The 22,884-nt window shown below is 38.5% G+C and overlaps 1 protein-coding gene across 1 annotated transcript in view; it reads left to right on the top strand.

The window, feature by feature from the left end:
- Positions 1 to 11,311, top strand: part of IQCJ (IQ motif containing J) — a 203,752-nt gene extending 192,441 nt beyond the window's left edge. Inside the window, exons 4-5 of the mRNA XM_043473394.1 lie at positions 430 to 565; positions 11,225 to 11,311. Of these exons, the coding sequence (XP_043329329.1) occupies positions 430 to 565; positions 11,225 to 11,311 (223 nt within the window). The remainder of the gene's footprint in view (positions 1 to 429; positions 566 to 11,224) is intronic.
- Positions 11,312 to 22,884: the final 11,573 nt, after the last annotated feature.

Here is a 22,884-nt window from a genome sequence, read left to right as displayed (position 1 = left end):
GAACACCCTTCACCTTGAAGTCTATGGGAATAGCCCCCCAGGGCGGTGCTGTCTCCTCTGTCCAGAGCCAAGTGCTAACCCTGGCACAGAACAGTTCTTCAACAATAATTTATTATTCTCACTTGAAAAAATGATGAGAAATGGAAAGGTTTTGTGTCCCATAAACCAAAGCATGTACATTTACATGTGCAAACTGATTGCACTTTGACAGATGACTTTTTCTGACTAAGTCGATTCTTGGAGACTGGCTTAGTTCAGGTAAGCTTGTGAAAGTCAAACCCATAACACAGACAGTCCAGGTCTTCTGACTTCCCACGTCACGGTCTGTGTGCTTCAGGTTCAAGGTCAAAGTCGGTTCCTTCGGACGCCTTGTGCTTGCCGGAGTCTGAGTCTATGACTGGAGTGACGCTTTTTGTTTGTTTTTGGCAGCATTCAGCGGGCATGGCGTGAGTACCTGCAGCGGCAGGAGCCCCTGGAGAAGCGGAGCCCGTCCCCGCCCTCCCTGTCCTCGGACAAGCTGAGCAGCTCCGTCAGCATGAACACCTTCTCAGATAGCAGCACCCCCGTGAGTGCGCACTTCCTTCTCGTGACTTGGTTGGCCAGCTGTCTGGTCTCCAGGGCTCTAAGAGAGGAATCTGGGGATGTGAGCAGGTGGTCTGTGATCTACAAGTTGCTTGTTTGCTATGGTGAGGGTTTTGTCCTCTCGAAGCTGTGGGTCATGAAGGCAAAGTGAAATTTATCGAGGCTTAGGGAATTGACTGCATTTGAAATCAGTCTAAACTATTCGTTTGGGTGTTGGCATTCCTCTGTTACTGAGAATATCTTTTTACTTTTCTTGATGATAGTGTGTTCCTTTTAGTCTGTGCCGTTGGTAGCCTTTTGTGGCACAGATAGGATAGATTAGCTTGGTTACTAGGATTTTAAAGAGAACTTTCATGAGAAGAATTGGAAGGGGCCTCAGATTCAGAGGTTGCATCTTAAAGGCTTTCAGGGCCAGGTAAGTAACCCGTTGACTGATGGGGACTGAGTTGTTACTGGTTGACCTAAAGGGACACCCCATACATACACACACATACTTCCCCCGGCTCCTGGAAGTATGTGGCCAAGTGTTGCCAAAGATCATTTTCCTTCTTCAGGAGATTTTTAAATGTTGGCAACCAGTAGGAAAATTTTAAATGTAAATAGACCATGCCTGCAGACCACAATTTTCCCAGGTTGACTAGTTTAAGAACTCTGGAGTACAGGGTTAAGAAATGGAGGAATTTGAGAGAAGCCTCTGTTTAAAAAAAAACAAAAACAAAAACACCAAATGTGTAAGGAAATAAATGATCAGGCAATTGTAACACAGAGTTATATGGCTTTAGCCATTGTGATCAGTTACCGTAGTCACTGGAGTACTGAAGTAAGTTAGGAAGAGAAATGAACTATACAAGTGTATTGTTATTTTTTTAAAGTCATCCTTGGCTACTTTATAATCAAGTTTATTTGGTTGTAAAAATGCTTCCCAACAGCCAAAATAATGCATTCACATTGGGATCAAGCAAAGGTACTTTGAAATGTTTTCAGATGATTGCACTGCATATTCTTTAATAAATGGCTTTATCTAGTTACGGATTCTAAAGAGAGAAGTAAGTTAAGTTTATGGCTGTGCAAATAATGGTGGCAGAACATCTATTTTTAGCTGACATTAGAAATGGAATACTGTGAATCTGCACTTTTTAAAGACAGTTTTGGTAGGGGGCATGTGTTGTCTTAACTGGCCTCACTGTCACTAGAGGGTGCTCATGAACCACTTTGGAAAATGTCTGCATTTAGCAAAGTTTGTATTTAATTCTTGATTTGTCAGTGAAAAAGAATGTGAAAATTGAGTGTTTAGGATACCTTCGCTGTGAATGTTAATAGAAGGTACAAAGTAAATGACTTTGAAGCCTTGATTTGAGTGATGGAAGTTGGGTATGAGAAATCACTCTGCCCCGGAGTGAAAGGCTTGAGTTTGCTATCACGTTTGTGCTTTCTCAGCCCTAATTCCAGACAATATCAACTGTCTAGAAATCTCTGATGGTTTTAGTATTGCTTTAGGACAGTTAACCTTCTGGCTTATTGAAATTCTGGAAGAATCTATCTTTGCTTTATACTTATGCTGCTACAGCGCTTTGATTCTAGCACCTCAAGTGTTTTTGTGCCTAAAATGCCTGTCCTTCCCCCTCGTTGGTCATCATGTTTACGTCTGTCTTTGCACAGCTTTGCTAATGGTTTTGCCTTATTTAATGTAGCCTAGACTCCAGGTGCCCTGAGGTTTCTTAGTAGAGGAGATTTTCCCTTTCTGGTGTGCCCAGCAATTTGGTTTTCCAGAAGATGTGTCAGACTGAATTGAGGGTGGCACCCTGCTCCACCACCATGTCATCACGCCTTAGCTCTGTGCCCATGGGACAAAGATGACTCTATTTCCTGTGTGGGAGTCTGGCTCACTCCTGACTGCCTACAAACACTGAAAATCAAAACAGACTTTCAAAAATCATTACTGGAATTAGCTTCAGAAAGCAAGCAGATCCTGCCCAGAATTCTAATGTTGACTATGGGAACAACTTTGGTATTGATGATGGCAATGGTGTGACCCTGAAGACAGAATAAAACATGAAAATATAGGATGTTGGCACATTCCCAAGTCTCTCATTCATCAGGCGGGTAAAATACCAAAGCCATAATTGTTTAAAACTTCATGCTTCGTTGTTTGGAACTGGTATAACTAAGGTTGTTTTATCTTCCGTGATTAGCCCTTTGCTGAGACTTCATTCAAAAAGATTCTCACATCTTTTGTTGGTGCCATTCCATGAAAAGAAAGTGACTTTGCTCTACCTTGACTCACCTGCCACACCCACTGGTTTCATATATATACTCAGGGGAGCCCCAGAGAGGAAGACTTGGTTTTACCACCCTCTGATGAGTAGACCTCAAGTTTATGGAGGGGATAAGGATGACCCCCAGCTCACCTTGGCTAAGCCTGTCAAGAGCTTTTTCAAATAATCGGGAAGTCCTTTGGAACTTCAGGGTTAGAAGCCTTTGGTCCAAGTCAACTGCTGTCAATGAGGTGTCTCCCTAGGGGCTTTCCCAGGCCCCTGACTCCTGCCGGATCCTCTCAGCTTGCTGAACCACAGCCCTCTTCCTCTGGGCGTGATCTGTCACTGTTGCTGCCAAAACCATTGTCTGTCTTCTCCAGTCTGATCAGCTGCCTGTTTCCTTCTAAGCCTCTCCTAACCTCTAACAACCTCAGCTGGAGGCCAGTCTGCCTTTGCCTAACCCCGGGGCCTTGCCAGCTGCTCACCCGCCCCCATGCCTATAATAACTGCAATTACTGCTCATCCTAGCCGTCTGCCCTGGGCATGTGCTACATGGGAAGCCAGAAACCTGATCTGGGGGAGTCCTTGTGCTGAGCTGAGAATGGTGCTTTTGCATGCGCCTGTTCTCTTCTGGCCAAGCATGTAGTTAATACAGTTCTTAGAATATTTCGGCTGTAAATTAAATAGCAACAGTAATGTTTCCATATGAGTTCTCAAATTCATCATCTTAGTAAGAACTGAGCACTTCGCTAATGCTTTCTGTGGATTATTTCCTTTAATCCTCTCTATGACCATATAAAGGAGGTACTGTCATTATCTCCATTTTACAGATGATGAAAATGAGACTTTGAGAGATAACCAGCTTGCCTTGGGTTACTCACTGGGCTGGAGCCTGCATGCTTTACTGTTCTACTATATTGCAGTACTTGAAAATAAGCCTTCATTTAGACATGGTCAAGCAGTGAAAGACACAATCATTGCATTAATGCATTTCTAGGACTGTTTTACAATTTAGTAGGTATAAACAGTGAATGAAATAATTGAAAAAAGAATGCTTATTTGATTTTATAAATTGCCTCATTCAGTGCTCTTTGATTAAAACCTCAAACCTCAGCTGCTCCATGCCAAATTAAAGAGCAACAGGAGGGAAGATAATATTAAGTTATGTTAGCAATTTGCATATTAAGTGCCCTTTACCACAGTGTATCATGTGGTAACAGAAAAATTTGTTTTAGAAATAGCATTTTTGAATAGCAGCTGTTATTAAGAAAAGGAACTTGTGGGTATCAAAGTGAGAAGCAAAGAATAACTTTTTTTAACTATAAAAATACTAGTTATTGCATAGAGGACAACACTGGAAAATGCTTTGTGTTTTGTCTGTTTTTTCTTAAGCACATTCATGTGACCAAATACTTATTCTTTTAGTTCCCCGTTTTAAGAAATCTGTGATTTGTGTAATAGAATATCATGGAAAGAAACTATAGTATGGTACCTTGTAAACCATTAGATTTATACTTTTTTTTACAAATCAATAGCATATCCCTGCATAAATACAAAAAAATCCTTCGTTGTTTGGAGACATTCTTAGTCCCATTTGTTTTGGAGGGATTCGCTTTGCCTGGGCCTGCCTTCCTGGCCACACCCCCTTCCCCCCATTGGTTCCCATACTGTTACCGTCTGGCCTGTAGGGGGCAGTGTGGATCAGGGACTAGAGCCCTGGCTTGGTAAGAGGACCGGAGGACCTGACTTAAAATAGCAGTTCCGCCACTTCTTGTGAATCTAAGATTATCACTTGAGAGGCCCTTCTTCAACTGCCAACTGGAAATAATAGATTTAGAGATAGAGATGGATTGTTATTGCTGTGAAGATTAAATGGTACTGCATATATAAAACAGCACAGAGCCTGGGCCCTGAGATCTCTCAATAAATGTTAGTCAATTCTGAACCCACTCTTGAAAAACACTCCATGCCTTCAAAACACTGTGGAAAACTTGTGAAGAGCATAGGTGACATTTTTACCTTGATTCCCACTGAGGGAGCCGGGGCTGCGCGCAGCCTGTTTTCAATTCACCAGATGAATCCATGAGAAACAAATTGTGTCCTAAAGTGTGTGTGTGTGTGTGTGTGTATATATATATATTTTTTTTTTCATATGTTCAGGGTATATATGTATACGTGTATAGGTTTTGAGATTGGAGCTGTGCTTTAAAAAGTAATATATTATGGATTTATTTTAGTATTGCTCCTTTAAAAACGAATTTTCAATGCTCAAAGTTGAAGTCAGGTGCAAGCACTTTTGCCTCTAAACGAGTTTCTTTTGATAAATCCCACCCACATACATAGTAAAAGAAAAGTTTTGTTGTTCAGTCGCTCAGTTTTGTCCGGCTCTTTGCAACCTCTTGGACTGCAGCAAGCCAGGCTTCTCTGTCCCGCAATATCTCCCAGAATTTGCTCAACCTCATGTCCAGTAAGTCGATGATGCCATCCTACCATCTCATCTTCTGTCTCCCCTTCTCCTCCTGCCCTCATTCTTTCCCAGCACCAGCGTCTTTTGCAGTGAGTTGATTCTTTGCATCAGGGGGCCAAAATATTAGAGCTTCAGCTTCAGCATCAGTCCTTCCAATGAATATTTAGGGTTGATTTTCTTTAGGATTGACTGGTTTAAAAAGAAAATCCAGATTATTCTTACTTCAGACCTGAGGAAAAACAAATGGGGGGCTCTGCAGCATGTTGGGGAGAACAGGGTTTCCTGGCCTCACCCCCACCCCCCACCACCACGAGACTGACCCTACTTCACTCCTGCTCAGGAGCAATTATAGTTCTTGTGATTCTTGAGCAGTTTCTGTAGTTCTTATAATTCTTGACCAGGTTCAGGAGCAGTGGTCTGGGCCAGCTCAAGACCCTGATACCCTAACTGTCCTGGAAAAAGCCTTGGAGCCCTCATATTTATGGGGTTGCTGGAATGGTCCTGGCTTTCGGCAAAAGTATTGGGTAGTCAATAACAGGCAGCCAGGGGACCCACCACACCTCCCCAAGGACACCACCAAAGCCTGCCTGCCAGACATGGCAAGTGTGCCTATATTAAATATGCTTAATTATCCTCAAGTTTTATTACCCTTTTTGAGATTTACAACCTCTAGGCTTTAAATACATCAGGAAAAATCTAGTGACTAAAGGGAGAAAGTCTTCTTACAAAGTCGCACTTGTTTTAGGAGGAAACTCAGGCCTTAAAAGACTGGACTTCTAGTACAGTCTTGAGAGCTGTGACATTATAGAGAATGTAAGCCTTGTGCTACTTAATAATTTAATAACCTAGATTTTCCAGGTCAGGGACAAGTTACAGTATTATGCTCAGCTGTTATAAATTTAGGTTCCATGAGTTCTAATGTTTCAGCACCCAAGTTCTATCCAACATCTAGTCTTTCAGACCATGAAATAGCACAGATTTTTTGCCAATCTATTTGTTTCAAATTTTGGTTCAGAGAATATAGTAATCATATGTAAAAAGAGAAGACTTCTTGATATAGAAGTAAATACATTTTTCTCTACTTCAGACTAGGGTCTGAGAGAACAAGTGTTTTCTTTTTCAAACTTTTAGAAATTATATAATATATAACCATATATGACAGTGTGAATGAATAAAATGGAATTGTACACAAGTAATATCTTGTTTCTATAAATTACTTTATTGAAGTATATTTGGTTTACAACATTGTCTTAATTTCTACTCTATAGCAAAGTGGTTCAATTATAAATATATAATTCATTTTCATATTCTTTTCCATTATGGTTTGTAGTGAGTATAGTTCCCTGTGCCATACAGTAGGACCTTGTTGTTCTTTGATTCTACATATAATAGTTTGCATCTGCTAACCCCAAACCCCCGATCCTTCACTTCTCCACTCCCTCCCCTTGGCAACCACAAGTCTCTATGTTTGTGCGGCTGTTTATATTTCGTACGTAAGTTCATTTATGTCATATTTTAGGTTTCACATATAAGTGATGCCATATGGTATTGTTCTTTCTCTTTCTGATTTACTTGGTGTGATAATCTCCAGGTTCATCCGTGTTGTTGCGAATGGCATCATTTCATTCTTTCCTATGGCTGAGCAGTGTTGCATCGTATAGATGTACCACTTGTTTTCTTCCGTTCATCTGTCAATATACAATTAGGTTGTTTCCATATTTGGTAATTGTAATAGTGTTGCTGTGAACATTAGTGTATAGGGATCTTTTTGAATTATGCTTTTCTCCAATATATGCCCAGAAATGGGATTTCAGGATCATGTGGCAACTCTACTTTTAGTTTTTTGAGGAACCTCCAGACTGTTTTCCTTAGTGGCTGCACAAATTTACATTCCCACCAACAGGGTAGGAAGGTTTCCTTTTCTCCACATCCTCTCCAGCAAAAAGTAGTATCTGTATATCACAAACACTCTCTCCTTTATGTATTTGAATATTGGTTGATAATACTGATTCCCTCACCCAAGTCATCCTTTTGACTTAATGATTTGTGAACATTTTTCTTGTTAGGTTTAGAGGTGAGCATGTTGTTTCAGTTTGAGGATTAAAAAATTATTTTAAAAACTGCTGATGTTGAACATTTCCTGAGTTCAGAATGATATGCAAAATTGACAATTCCTTATTTGATAACTGACTCATTCATCCATAGTAAAATCATAAATCCTTCTAAGCAGTCTAAAAGTTTTTGACCTTGGAGTACAGATGCAAAAATCTTGGCATTAAGTACCTCATTTTACAGAAAGAGAGTTGAAAAAGAATTTGTTCTTTTTGAAGTTTACCTCAAGTCCAGTCTCAGCATTTGTCCTCATATAGATCCTGTCCTTAATTCTACAGCTTAGGTGAGATAAAATGTTGAATCCCTAGTTTAGAATCAGATGCACCTTCTGTCACAAAACCTGTTTCATCATCGCAAATCAGAATTCCATTCTTTGGATGAGCATCGAAAGATGCTTAAGAATTCAAGGAGAAACTGGATGTGGTGGAACTGGAGTGAGGTCTGTTATTGTATTCTTTTTTCTTTTTTCCTGGATAGCTCATTGGCCTAAGACTCTTTAGGATGTAGTTTTTGTAAATAAGACATCTTGGGGGAAAGGGGAGTTATTCACATCCTTGGGTTAAGTCTACAGCATTTGTTCACTCATTCAACAAATATTGAGTGCCTACTGTGTGCTGGGCCTTTCCTAGCACTGGAGGTAAAAATGACCATCTAAGTACACACAACTTCTGCCCTTGCATAATTTACGTAATTCCCCAGTAGTGGTTGGCAATTCTTTCAACAGATGTACTGACAACTTAAAAGAGATCCTCAATAACATTTCAGTGATTAATTGTATAGATGGTTTGGGCACAAAAATCTGACTGCTAAAATATCTTCCAGAGCAGACTTTCCCCAAATGTAAAACCAGCCGTACTAGTCTCATATAGGATATTGATAGATAGATGCTAATTGGGTGAAGGGTGAAATAAGTCAATTTATGTACTTCAGGACTTATTGGGGCCTTACTAATAAGCTAATACACATTTTGAATTTGCAGAAGGCAGTCATGTCTCCATGTTTCCCAAACTTCTTTGACCAGGAAACTCTTTAAGAGTAACATCTTATTGGATTACTGATCCATGGAACACTACTAGAGTTAGTAGTTATTGAAGAAAATTCCAAGAACTGGAGTTTCTAAGTGGCTCAATAATAATATAAATTGAACAGTGCATTTTGAAAACCTCTAATGAAAGTTTTACACATGACATTTCCTTTTTTTTTTAAATAGGTCTCTATCACAGAGCTATATGATGCAAAATTTACTCAATTGGAAAACTTATTACATTAACTGGCTACAAAGACCAAGCCTAGTCAACAACATAGCAGTGTTAGGAGATGGGGTTTTAGGGAGTCAATAAATAACTCCTTTTCTGCCTTTAATTTGGAAACATATTTTGAAAGGCAAGCGATTCAGGCAGAGGGATGTCGAAATCTGAGCTTTATTTCCTGTCAAAGCTGGATTTGAAAGTGTACTTAGGACTTGCAGCCATAGTGCTTTCTGCTACTAAACTTTGGCTTTAGGGAAACTTACCAATCCCAGGAAGCACTAAATACTGTCAACCTCACCCACAGATCTTGTGCAGGGAGGTGGATCCATTAAAAAGCAGAGGGAGAATGATGCTTGTCGCCAGGACCTTTGCCTAATCCTCCAATTAGAGTAACTCCTTCCACCTTCCTGAAATGGATCCAAGGGTAGAAATCAGAGACTGGTAGTAGGAAATTTCTTTCTCATGGAAACCTGAGGAGATGGGAAGAAGGGAACCTCCAACATTGGATGCTTCATGCAGCAATAATTTGGCCTTTAATTATGACAAATATTTTAAAATATTTTTGTACTTCCCTTGTGTTTAGATAATTGTATACTTTGTAATTTATTAATTATTGCAGTTTTCTGAATAAGGTTTTTGAGAGCTTTAAAAAAATACGGATTCTATAACCACAGTAGATAGTTTGAATCAGAATATCTGGGAATTCTGTATTTTTTATTTTAATGTTCTAGGTAACTTTCATTATCACTGAAGTATAGGAAACACTGAGTTATAGAAATTGCAAAAAATCTATTTTATTTAAGAAATCCATGTGATCAATTTTTTCTAATTTTCATCTCGATATTTTAGTATTGTAATGATGTGCCTTGAGGAGGTGCTTAGGCAAATTTTCATAGTTCCAATAACAGAACACCCACTATTGTTTTAATAGAATTTTCCCAGTGGCACTCATTGTGTTGAAAATTCCATTTTCTCTTTCTAAGATTTATGGTTCTTTTCTTTCTCAAAAATATAAATACAGTGCTCACCAAGGAAGGCTTCTGTTGTTTGATCCATTTTGGTTTATATTAAAAGAGGATACATTCAATAAGCACTGATTAGATTAGTTTTAATTTATTCTTCCCTTTGACTTTGACAGCTCTTAGTTGGCATGAAAAGATATTTGATGATTTAATTATTAGTTGACAAGAATGTCAACTATAACTGAAAACCCTAAATTATGATGTGTGACTACATAGTTGAGAAAGAGAAAATATATGATACTACACAGGATAGAAATAGATATTTGTCATTATTACACATTCTTTAAAATAATATCTGTGTATACAATTTATTACCAGTTACATGTAAAACTTATAGTATAGCTAAAGTCTTGTTACTTTATTCAAAGCTGAAAAACTTCTAGAAATAGTGAATAAAAAAGTTTCATACTAACATTTGAAAACATATTCAAATCCTTTGTGGGCTAGTGTTAGTAAAATTTTTGTCTATGGAAAATTTTAAATTCCATCAAGTAAAATGTCTGGAATTGAGGACAGTTGCCTTAATTTTTATTTTGCAATTTTCATGGATTGATGTTAAAACATAATTTTAAAAAACTTGCTAAAAATTCTGAGAGAAGTTTTAGAAGTAGATTCTGTATCTCTGCAAGTCCTCACATTCCCTTCACATCTCTGTGAGGGGAAATCCCTTCTTTGCTATCTTCACCATGGGTTAATTACAACCTAAAGGAGCAGCAGAAGCTGATCTTAATGTAAACAGAAATTCTGCTTCACATGTGGGGAATACATTGATTTTCTCTTTATGGTATTGATAGGGTTAAGTATATTATAGAAGAGCACACTGTTTAATGCAAGTAGATTTTCAAGAAAATCACCATGCCAAAATCTTCACTAGAAGGACTTCATCTGCACACAGCAGCAACTGTGACCTGCTTTAGAGATGACATCATTGGGTGTCATGTGGCTCTTTATACGTTTCAGCCTCAGAAAGAGATAATCTGTGAAAGCCACACGAGCCTGATTTCTGCTGTCATAATCTTCAGCAGACAGAGGCTGGGGCTAGAGTGAGGCATACCTGTTTACACAGCGTGTGCAGTGCCTCGTGGAATTCTGAGCTTTATTTCATTTTACTGTATTTTTATCAAAAAAGTAGAGGCAATGATAGAATGAAGCAAATTGGCTTCTTTGGACTAACGGGAGCTTGTTTTCTGCATTAAGATCAAGAACTTTTCTGGAATCCTCTGTTCTCTAAATGGCCTTGTAGTCTCTCTCTCTCTCTCTTTTTCCCCCAAATTTGAAGAACATTGACAAAAATCAGCAAACTTCATCTCCCAAAGAGCTCTCCTTCTTTCTTGTCAATACTTGAAGATTTGTGCTCCAAAATCTTCTTTGAGCTGCCTGAGTATCGCGGTTGATAACTGAAGAGCAAAGCGTCTCGTTTGTAGTATGTGTTACAGAAATTCTTCAGATAACTTCACTTGCTAACACAGACAGTCCTTTATGGATTTCTTGCAAAGCCAGTTCGAATAAACAACTCTTTCCTCTCAAATGGGCAAGGGTAACTCTTCAGCACCATGGAGAGGTCTGGCCAGCGAGCAGCGACGACGTGGGACTGTGACCGGGGCAAGCAATCTGACAGTGTAAGTTTTCCAAATGTCTATCATCTATTTTAGGTCTGTCATATTTTTACAGATAGAAAGAGGAAACTCCAAGCTCTAACCAAGTCAGTCTAAGCTATAAAAAGTGACGATGTTCATCACATTTCAAATTCAGGGTTCACCATTTAAAAATACAATATTAGAAAGTGTTAATATGTTAATTTGAAGAATTGCTTTCTTATTGCAGCAGTTGATACACGAATGTCAACTATGACTAAATTTTTATAATCTGAGTTTTTGTTTTAATTTATCATAAATTAATTGCAGTTGTACAAAATTATTGCTTTGGATAGCATTTTTATATACTCATTTAAATAGCCCTAAATGTACAGTTTGTTGCCTTCTGAAAATACGAGGCTGTCTTTGGAAAGTTGTTTCTGATTCACACTCGTTTGAAAGGACAGTTTTAAACTTTTAAATTGCAGATTTTATTTTACTTACCAAAAGAGAAAGTGTCTGGGTATTCTAATGTTGGCATTCATAGAGTATATCTGATGACTTACAAAGTTTTAAATTTACTGGTATAAAATATATACAGTAAAAGCCTATAGTAAGTGGAAAGGGCAGATCCTTTTATAAAATGATTAGATATGGACCACTGGAGAGGTACTTTTAGCATCTCTGAAGTATTTAATTTGTTTCAAAGTAGTCCAATTTAACTGTTCAAACCAGAAATTTAAAAAATAGTTTATTCAAAATATCTTTTAATAACCTCATTAAAACTGTCAAAGGTGTAGTTCTATGATGCTGTTATATCACACAGCCTATGAAGAAATGATACTTTGAATTGCTATGAAGAATGATCTCCATAGATATTTTGATTAACTATTCAAATTTGTCTAAGGGAACAGAGTGTCATAAAAAAGTAATTTAACAAATAATTATCTTTTCTCAGGACAATTAAGTGAGGTTTGGAACAATATGCTGAAGCATTTATTTTAAAGTCTAATAAAGCTACCTTTTATATTATTGTAACATGGAATTTATTTCCCTCAGTAGTTCTCCTCATATGTAAAAACCATTATAAATGCAACTTACTTAACTAAACAGCTAATTCAAATATAACTAATTACTCTATTATAACTTCCAAGTAAATTTATTGTTACTTCTTAACTCCAGTAATTTGGCATTTGATTTTTGGATAAATGGCACTTAAACATTTTGACAGTGTGTTTGCTGCAAAATTTTGGAGACTTATGACTTAGTTTTATATTAAGGAGCTCTTGTTATATATTTTTGTCAGCTTTGCTTAATAGACCCATTGATGATTTCTTTAATTGATGTCAATATTTAAAAGAACTCCATTTTGAAAATAATTAAAGATCGATTTATGATTCCAGTTCTTTGAGTTTTGTTTCCCTGTATTTTAAAATTATGCTTTGATTTTTGAGATGAATAAGTAGAGCCTTTTACACACTGTTGAGCACACTTTTGTGATTTTAAAACTTTGACTGTGGTTTTATGATAAACTGTATCCATTTCTTTCAGTGGTAGACTTTGGACAAACTGCTCTGATTAATTAGATTTTAATATTCTAATTCAGAGGATTTGGGGCTCATATTGTAAGATGTACCTTCTTTATTCTCTGAAATGGGAGGAAATGTACCTGATTCAGAAACATGTTTTCTAGCAGTCTTTGTCTCTATCTCTCAGGGATGTGATTTACTTATGATATTGTCTGATGTGTAACATTTTATATTTCTTGCTTTTTTGCACACATTTTAGTGATATATTTATAACAACAGCTATCTAACATATACATTTTCTAGTTGAGATATGGTTGTCTGTATATTTATTTAACCAGAAATTGTTGCTACATGACAGACCACAAACATGTTTTGGCTTCTGCTTTGATAGCCTCTCAATCATTGTTGAAATAGCATAAGTGATCTGAACAATAGAAAAATGTCCAGAGCTATTTAGACTGTGAACTATTCTCATTTCTTTTTCTCTTTTTCTTCTTCTTTTTTGATTTTTTATAACATTCTGGTGGTAACAGATGTGTGTGAACAATCTTAAATTTAGTTGAGTGACATTTTGTTTTTCTTGCCAATGTAAAAATATGCTCATGAATCTCTTTTTTGTGGTTCACTCACCCTTGCAAAGGCTTTGTAACCTTTGGCTACAAAGGAGTTTAGGGCATATTTACTTAATGAAGGTTTCCTTGGCGGCTCAGATGGTATAGAATATGCCTGCAATGCAGGAGACCTGGGTTCAATCCCTGGGTTGGGAAGATCCCCTGGAGAAGGGAATGGCAACCCACTCCAAAAGACTTGCCTGGAGACTTCCATGGACGGAGGAGTCAGGAGGGCTACAGTCCATGGAGTCACAAAGAGTCTGTTATAACTGAGCAACTAACATGTTCACTTACATAATGAAAATCACCCTAGTTAGGATGTTTTGCAGGGCAGCTGAACATAGAGGGAGCTGACTGACAAGGGTGGTTCTTTCTATTGATCTCAACCTTTTTTGACACCAAGAGAGAGAAGTTGGTTCTGTGAAATAGTTCTTCTATCCCAGGTACTCACAGATGCATTTCTGCTGCAGGTCTCCATCACAGCTTCCAGTCAGAAGCAACTGTCCCAGCTACAGTTCCAACAGGAGCAGTTTCAGCAAAGGAGAGCCTGCAAGTGGAATGTGCTATAGGAAGCTCCCAAAGGGTAGCTTTTTAGAGGAAAATGGGTATTCTTGGGATTCTTGTAATAAAGCAGGACCCTGACTGGTTCCAAATGGATTCTAGGCTTGTTGTAATGAGTAAAGGTAGGGCACAGATTACATCAGATGCCCTGGGTCAGTGCTTCTGCATAGAGATTACCACCACGTGATTTTTGTCCTCAGTTGCCGTGTTTTCTTGTTAATATACCTTCTCTCTTTCTTTTGTAACTCACAAGGGCCATTCCTGCTTTACGTGACACATTGGACCTAAGTAGATATGACCTAACTGATTTGAGATTTATATTAAATACTACTAGAATCTGCAGAGTAATCTGAACTGTTTCAGGAAACTAAATGGAGCTTAGAGACTTTCCAAGGGAGGCTAAAAGACCAGAAATATCCTCCAAAGAGACAGAAGTCTGTACCATGCTTTTCTCATTGCAACTAGTCATTCAAATCCCATCCCCTCCAAATGAAGCTCCATAAGTAAAGCCACAGCATGTCAAACACATCCAGGCAGCCAGTCACTGGGATGGAGTCAGGCCATCTCCATCTTGTCTATCTTCTCCTGTGCTCCTAATTCTCACCGTACGTGTATCTTCTTAATATTTTTTACTGGAGTATAGTTGGTTTACAGTTTCGTGTTAATTTCAGTTGGACAGCAAAGTGAGTCAGTGAGTCATATATATATATGTATTTTTAGATTTCACTCGTGTCTTTGACACCGTCTAATCTGTACTTATGCACTTGGCACAGTACATTACACAGCACCTCACTCCATTAATAAGACCTGTCTTGATGGAAAACCCATTTTGAATGCAACATTCTGCAGTTATCTCAGTAACACGCTTCTCCAGCATACTCTTCTGGTGCTTGATGTCTGACCCCTGTGCACCGCAATGGCAGGAAGGAAACATCTCTGCTCCGGAGTTTCATTTTGGGTGCAGCAGAACTGATGGAACTGTCCTGGGCAGATTATGGTGCTGGCGCGGAGAGCATGTCCTTTGACCATGCACGACTTACTAAATATCTTTCTATTTTAAGATATGGTCTAAGATAGACTCAGACTAATGATTTGAGAATAGTTAGAAAAGAGCATCCAGTTTCAATACCTTAGAGCAAGTCATACAAACTAACCTTATTTAACTTTTGGGGGTACTATGAGGAATATAACTGTAGGCATTGTATCTGGACTTCAGTACAACTATGAAGATTTTTTCTGATATCTCTGTGGAGAAGGTAATAATTGTGGATGGAATAATAATACAAATTGGTAATTTTTTAGCTGGTTGTATAGCCTTATCAAAATTGTGTTAACTGATGAACCAGAGCTAGACTGGAGATGTGTCTAGTGGTGCGTCATAGATTTCTGCTATAAGCATTATTTTAATCAATGATCTTAAACACAATACTTTTCTCATCTCTTATTTCATAATTGAGGACATGTCATGCCGGAGAGGAGAGACAGTTTTCCTCAGATCAGCTAGCAGGTCGGCTGCAAAAGTGGAGCTGCTAAGAGAAACCAGATTTTTCTGAGTCCTTAAGCAATCTGTTTTCAGATAATGTGATCACCAAGGAACCCTAGAGCTGAGCAATTAGTGAAAGTTTTATTGAGAATTTTTTTTTTACTTAAAAGAAGAACAACTTTTTAAACTTTGAAACTGTCATTCAATGACATCTACTTTCCCTTAAAACAGTAAGCTTCTTGTCACCAGAAATATACATGCACATAATGGATGGGCCACATAGAATGAATGTTATAGAAGGGGACTCTATATTGTGGAAGGGGGCGTGGGTTTGGGTGTGTAGTGACTGGACTAGATGATCTCTAAGGTCTCTTTCAACTTGAACATGGAGAGGAGACATTAGTGCAGTTTTCTCATTAAAAAGAGAAAACAAGAATAATTTCTTTGTTCAACAGACATTAGGTACACATTTAAGGTACTGTTTGATTCTAAAAACTGATCGCCCATGTCTAACTGAGCCACCAAGAAACCACCCTCTTGAGAAGGAGCAAGAAAATGGGGAGATTGAGACATGGATTAAAAATACAAGGATGGGAAAAAAGACCCAGGAGAAGGAGTAGGATGCATTACTTGGCTCTATTTGAGGAGAAAACTGGGTTAAAGGGGGTGAAAGCTGAACCTAAGTTATAATTTATCTTTTCATTATCTCTAGCATAAAGATACTTTAATGCAAGAAAAAGAAATAAAAATTTAGGATTTGTTGACCTCTAATAAATTCCACAATTCTATTCACAATTGTCAAATCTCTAATGAACTTTGTTGCCTGCATCCTTTCAACCTGTGTAGCTGTAGCCGCATAATAGACCCTTAGAGATTTTATCCCAGTTGTTATGTGTATTTTTCCTAATTGAGAGAAATTTCAAAGCTATAGACCATTGACTCGGGGTCTCAACATTGAGTCAGCCTGGCTGCTGGTGCTGCCCCGAATTTGACTCTGTCCGGGTTTGTACTATATATTGTATATTTATGCTATGTTGTAATAAGCATGCGCATGCCAAGTCACTTCAGTTATGTCTGACTCTTGGTGACCCCATGGAGCTCCTCCATCCATGAGATTTTCCAGGCAAGAATACTGGAATGGGTTGCCATTTCCTTCTCCAAGGGATCTCCCGAATCCAGGGATCAAACCCAGGTCTCCCGCATTGCAGGCAGATTCTTTACTGTCTAAGCCACTCTGGAAGGCCTTTCTACAGCATTAGTCATTGCCTATTTCAGTCTTCCAGGTTGCAAACTACAGAATCTGAGCCTAGTTAATTTCAGCTAAAAATGAATTCATTAGAAAGATATCAACTCTCTCCTTGAATTAGCAGGAAGACTGGAGACTCAGGCTCAGGAAACAAAGAGGCACTAAGGGAGATTGTTCAGCCAGAACTCCAGGCAAAGGCACATCTGAGGGAGCGCATGGTGCCTGCATGGTTGGAGGGCTGCAGTGGTCCTAAGGAGCTCTAAATGCGCCCTCTTCTCTGACCCACTTCCTCCATATGCAGAGTCCTTATCAGGGCCATCCTGTGGACTGGTTTAGATCCTGTGTTTGAATCCAGATTGCTAGGCTGCAGGAAAAGGGGGTTACTTTTGTAGTGAGGGTAAAGGCCTGTTCCTTGCTGTAATTCCTATGACAGTGGAATTTGTAATTATGGGATGGGGGCTCAGAAGCACTGAAAAAAGGAAAAGAAGAGTCTACTCTGCCTGCTGTTTTAAGATGCCCCTGATGCCACATTTGATCTTCTCATGGCCCGTGCCAATGCTCACTGATTCCAGCTGGCCACATGCCTACACTGTGCCTTATTGCTATGCCTAGACTATGCTTTGTTGTCCCCCCTGGAGTGTTTTGATTACTTTTGCCAGCTTGTTACCCTAACCCACCTAGCATCCTGTGTGAAACTTGCTTTGGCCCTTTTAAATGCTAGCTTTTCAGGTCCTTTCCTACCACACTTGGCATTGTTTTGAGAAGTAAATTCAGACCTGGGTCCTATGTGATAAGTCTCGTGACCGTCGCCCCGCTTTGACCCATCTCCTGTGGGGTTTTCTCATCTGTAAAATGAGTAAGTCGACTCAGTTCCCGTTCGTCTCAAAGGGACGCTGAGAGGCTTAACAAGATGGTGCTTCGAGATATTTGGAACACAGGGTGGCATTATCACATTATTATTTTCACCGGCTGTTCACCTGAAGGGAGAAAATAAAGAGAAATTTGATGCCAGAGAGGGTTTTTGGCACTTTGTCAATTCAACATTAGCTTTGAGGGATTTTGGAATTTTGCCTGAAATTTTCAGTACCAAGCAGCTAAAAGCTGTGTTTTTCTGGGCTTATGATATTCCTGTCCCCAGGGATGGCATTCAGCATTTGTGAGGGATGAGCTGTGCCAGACCCATTTTCCAATGTGCCACCACCAGACACACAAAAAAGCAGTGCACACTCTGTGAATCGCTGCTTGCACCCACGTTTCACACTTGGAGCAGCACCTCTGACTTGTGCCAGCAGGAAATGGATGAGAGGAGAGATCCACGTAGGCTGTGTGTGGGAAGCTCCCTGTCTGATACGTGGGTCGTTTGTGGCTGGGCAGCTTCTGTTTGAGTGGTCAGATGGACCCTGCTGAAGGTCACAGAACCTTTTTTAGACCTTTCAAATTTACCCACGTCATAGTCCTCTTTGAAAGAGAGCTATTGGTTATGCAAATGTCACATTTGCCTACTAAACTGAAGAGTGGGCTAATTAGAAGTAGAGAGGAGAAGTACATACTTTTGGAACTTCATTTTAATGATTTTTGGAAGGAAGAGAAGGCAGGAAAATGTGTTGGGATCCGGGGAAGCGTTTGTTCATGTGATTGAAGTTTAAGCCTTGTGATGGTAATTACATGGAAAGGTTATAAATGGTTTCCTTTGTTTGGACCAGAATCATTTGCAAATACGTAGGCTTCCACATATGTGCCTTAAATACATATTTATGTGTATTTTAAAAGTATAATATGCCATCCATATATTAGAGTAATAGTTGTTAATAGAAATTGTTCAGTGTCAAGAGCTAAAAAGTACAGCTTTGAATATGCTTACTCCTAGGAAATAGGGCTTGCCTCTTCGTAAAGAATGACTTACCTGAGTTTTGTCAGTGAAAGAAGGAAGCTACTTGCATTTCAAAATAAAATACATTGACCACCAGTTCATCTAACACTGTTGGAAAATGAAGGTTCTACATAAATGAAACCTGCCAATAATGGCAGGTTACTTTTTTTTTCAATCAACATATTTTAAATGACAGTATTCTAAATTACATTATCAAATTTTCTGTTCATTTTATAGCAATGCTTATTTGCTTCTTAATATGTATTTATGCTCATTTTACAAAATATACACAGAAGTTTAAAAATATCCCTCACCCTTAACCCAATAGAAAGCAACTACCATTATTAACAGGATTAGATGATTGGATGGCATCACTAACTTGATGCATATGAGTTTGAGCAAGCTCCGGTAGTTGGTGATGGACCGGGAAGCCTGGCATGCTGCAGTCCATGGGGTCCCAAGGAGTCAGACTTGACTGAGTGACCTAAACTGAACTGACCATTATTAATATATTGGTGAACTGCTGTCTAACCTGCAGTCCCACTCCTGAGTATCAGTTCAGTCACTCAGTCGTGTCCGACTCCTTGTAACCCCATGGACTGCAGTACGCCAGGTTTGCCTGTCCATCACCAACTCCTGGAGCTTTCTCAAACTCATGTCCATTGAGTCGGTGATGCCATCCAACCATCTCATCCTCTGTCGTCCCCTTCTCCTCCTGCCTTCAATCTTTCCCAGCATCAGGGTCTCTTCCAGTGAGTTGGTTCTTTGCATCAGGTGGCCAAAGTATTGGAGTTTCAGCTTCAGCACCTGTCCTTCCAATGAATATTCAGGACTGATTTCCTTTAGCATTGACTGGTTTGATCTCCTTCCAGTCCAAGGGACTCTCAAGACTCTTCTCCAACACCACAGTTCAAAAGCATCCATTCTCTGGCGCTCAGCTTTCTTTATAGTCCAACTCTCACATCCATACATGACTACCAGAAAAGCCATAGCTTTGACTAGATGGACCTTTGTTGGCGAAGTAATGTCTCTGCTTTTTACTATGCTGTCTAGGATGGTCAGAGCTTTTCTTCCAAGGAACAAACGTCTTTTAATTTCATGGCTGCAGTGACCATCTACAGTGATTTTGGAGCCCCCAAAATTAAAGTCTCTCACTGTTTCCATTGTTTCCCCATCTATTTGCCATGAAGTGATGGGACTGGATGCCATGATCTTAGTTTTCTGAATGTTGAGTTTTAAGCCAACATTTTTACTCTCCTCTTTCACTTTAATCAAGAGGCTCTTTAGTTCTTTGATTTCTGCCATAAGGGTGGTGTCATCTGTGTATCTGAGGTTATTGATATTTCTCCCAGCAATCTTATTCCAGTTTGTGCTTCACCCAGCCTGGCATTTCACATGACGTACTCTGCATATAAGTTAAATAAGCAGGGTGACAATATACAGCCTTGACGAACTGCTCTCCCAGCTTGAAATTGGTCCATTGTTCCATGTCCGGTTCGAACTGTTGCTTCTTGACCTGAATACAGATTTCTCAGGAGGCAGGTAAGGTGGTCTGGTATTCCCATCTCTTGAAGAATTTTCCACAGTTTATTGTGATCCACACAGTCAAAGGCTTTGTCGTATTCAATAAAGCAGAAGTAGATGTTTTTCTGGAACTCTCTTGCTTTTTTGATGATCCAATGGATATTGGCAATTTGATCTCTGGTTCCTCTGCCATTTCTAAATCCAGCTTGAACATCTGGAAGTTCACAGTTCACGTACTGTTGAAGCCTGGCTTGGAGAATTTTGATCATTACTTTGCTAGCATGTGAGATTAGTGCAATTGTGTGGTAGTTTGAACATTCTTTGGCATTGCCTTTCTTTGGGATTGGAATGAAAACAGACCTTTTCCAGTACTGTAACCACTGCTGAGTTTTTCAAATTTGCTGGCATATTGAGTGCAGCACTTTCACAGGGTCATCTTTCAGGATTTGAAATAGCTCAACTGGAATTCCATCACCTCCACTAGCTTTGTTCTTAGTGATGCTTCCTAAGGCCTACTTGACTTCACATTCCAGGATGTCTGGCTCTAGGTTGGTGATCACACCATTGTGATTATCTGGCTCGTGAAGATCTCTTTTGTACAGTTCTTCTGTGTACTCTTGCCACCTCTTCTTAATATCTTCTGCTTCTGTTAGGTCCATACCATTTCTGTCCTTTATTGTGCCCATCTTTACATGAAATGTTCCCTTGGTATCTCTAATTTTCTTGAAGAGATCTCTCGCCTTTCCCATCCTGTTATTTTCCTCGATTTCTTTGCATTGATCGCTGAGGAAGGCTTTCTCCTCTCTCCTTGCTATTTGTGCTATACTCCTGAGTATACCTATGGAAAAAAAAGAAACTCAATTCAAAAAAATACGTTCACCCCAATATTTACAGGAACACTTTTTATGATATCCAAAACAGGGAAATAACCCAGTGCCCATCAACAGATGATTAGCTTAAGAAGATGTTCTATGCACATAATGGAATATTATTTAGCTTTAAAAATAATAAAATATTGCTATTTGCAGCAACATGGATGGAGCTAGGGAATACTATGCTTAGTGAAATAAATCAGATAAATTTCTTTTTTAAATTATTGTGAGTTAAGATTTTCACACATTTTATGGCTGTTTTTGCCTAGTGTTTTATTGAGATTTCATTGTTTTTCCCAATTATTTGTATAAACTCCTTAAATATGATGTATGTTCATGTTTGTCTTTATATTTGTGGAAATATTTTCTCACGTGGTATGTTTATTTATGTTTATACAATCTTAATCTATGGAATTTTAAATAATGACTTTTATATATAAAACAGTTTAGTATCTCTCTTTTGCCGATGTATTTTCCCATTTTTTAAATGGTTTCATCTTTATCATTTGTCTTACGTTCATCTGAAATTTTGGTATGTAGTAGGAAGAGAAGCAATAGTCTCATTTTATGCCAAGTATTTAACCCACTGCCTGAGCTCCATTCACTGACTGATTCCTGGTTTGCCACTGACCTGTGACACGATCTTTATCATGTGTTAAAAGTCTATCTGTTTGACAGATCACCAGCCCAGGTGGGATGCATGAGACAAGTGCTCGGGCCTGGTGCACTGGGAAGACCCAGAGGGATCGGGTGGAGAGGGAGGTGGGAGGGGGGATCGGGATGGGGAATACGTGTAAATCTATGGCTGATTCATATCAATGTATGACAAAACCCACTGAAAAAAAAAAAGTCTATCTGTTTGAATCTCTTTCTGCACTATTTTCCTGATTCCATTTACTGGTCCTGGCACCTGGTTCAGACAGTCTTAAATATTATGTTTTGACTGTAGATTATAAAATCTAGCAGAGAAATTCCTCATTTCTTTTCATGTTCTTGATTAGTCATACTCATTCCATATCAACTTTAAAATTGTGTAAACCTCCAAAAGAAATCTTTGATGACTTTAACTGGAATTGTACCAAATTATATACTGATATAATAAGACTTGTTATCTTTACAAATTTGTGTTTTTTATCCAGGAATATAGTATACCAGATAGATATGAATATGGAAGCTCCAGGAGATAGTGGAGGACAAAGGAGCCTGGCATGCTGCAGACCATAGGGTTGCAGAGTCAGACAAGTCTCAGAAACTGAACAACAACAACAATAGATATAGATATCAGGAAAGATTTAAAATTTCATTATATATATGTCCTTATTTTCTTATTATTCTTATTACAAATCAATTACTTCCTTCCTTTTGCCATCTCTAAATGCATATCACTAGAATATAGGAAGCAATGCCTTTTTGCATGTTGATATGTATTTGTTCATCTTATTGAAATCTCTTATCAGTACTTGTGTTTTTTATTTGATTCTTTAAGAGTTTCCAAATGTGTAATTCTCTGAATGTGAATAATAATGTGTGCCTCTTCTTTTCCAATAGTTTTATACTGACTAAAACATCCAACCCAAACAATGTAGGTTGTCTTGTTATCCTTACTCGATGAGATGAGTTATATTATAGATTTTAAATTCTGCATTATGATATAATCACTGTTTAGTTTTAATGGGTAGTTTCTTTTTAAGTTTTTAAATTTCCATTTTTTACATCTCTCCTTATAAAATAAAACTCATCTATAGTCTGTGATTTGTTTCCTCAAGTTTTGAATCAATTGCCAGCTTCATAAAACAAATTGAGAAGCTTCTTAGATTTTCCTTTGGCCTCTAATACTTCTAAGCATAGTAATTATGTGTTACTTGAAAGCTTGAAAACACTTAATAAAACTGTTCCTACATGAAGTCTTTACTTATAGGTCTTCTT

Source organism: Cervus canadensis, chromosome 7 (assembly GCF_019320065.1).
Source record: "Cervus canadensis isolate Bull #8, Minnesota chromosome 7, ASM1932006v1, whole genome shotgun sequence".
Classification (NCBI taxonomy): Eukaryota; Metazoa; Chordata; class Mammalia; order Artiodactyla; family Cervidae; genus Cervus; species Cervus canadensis.
This window is presented reverse-complemented; position numbering and strand designations above follow the sequence as displayed.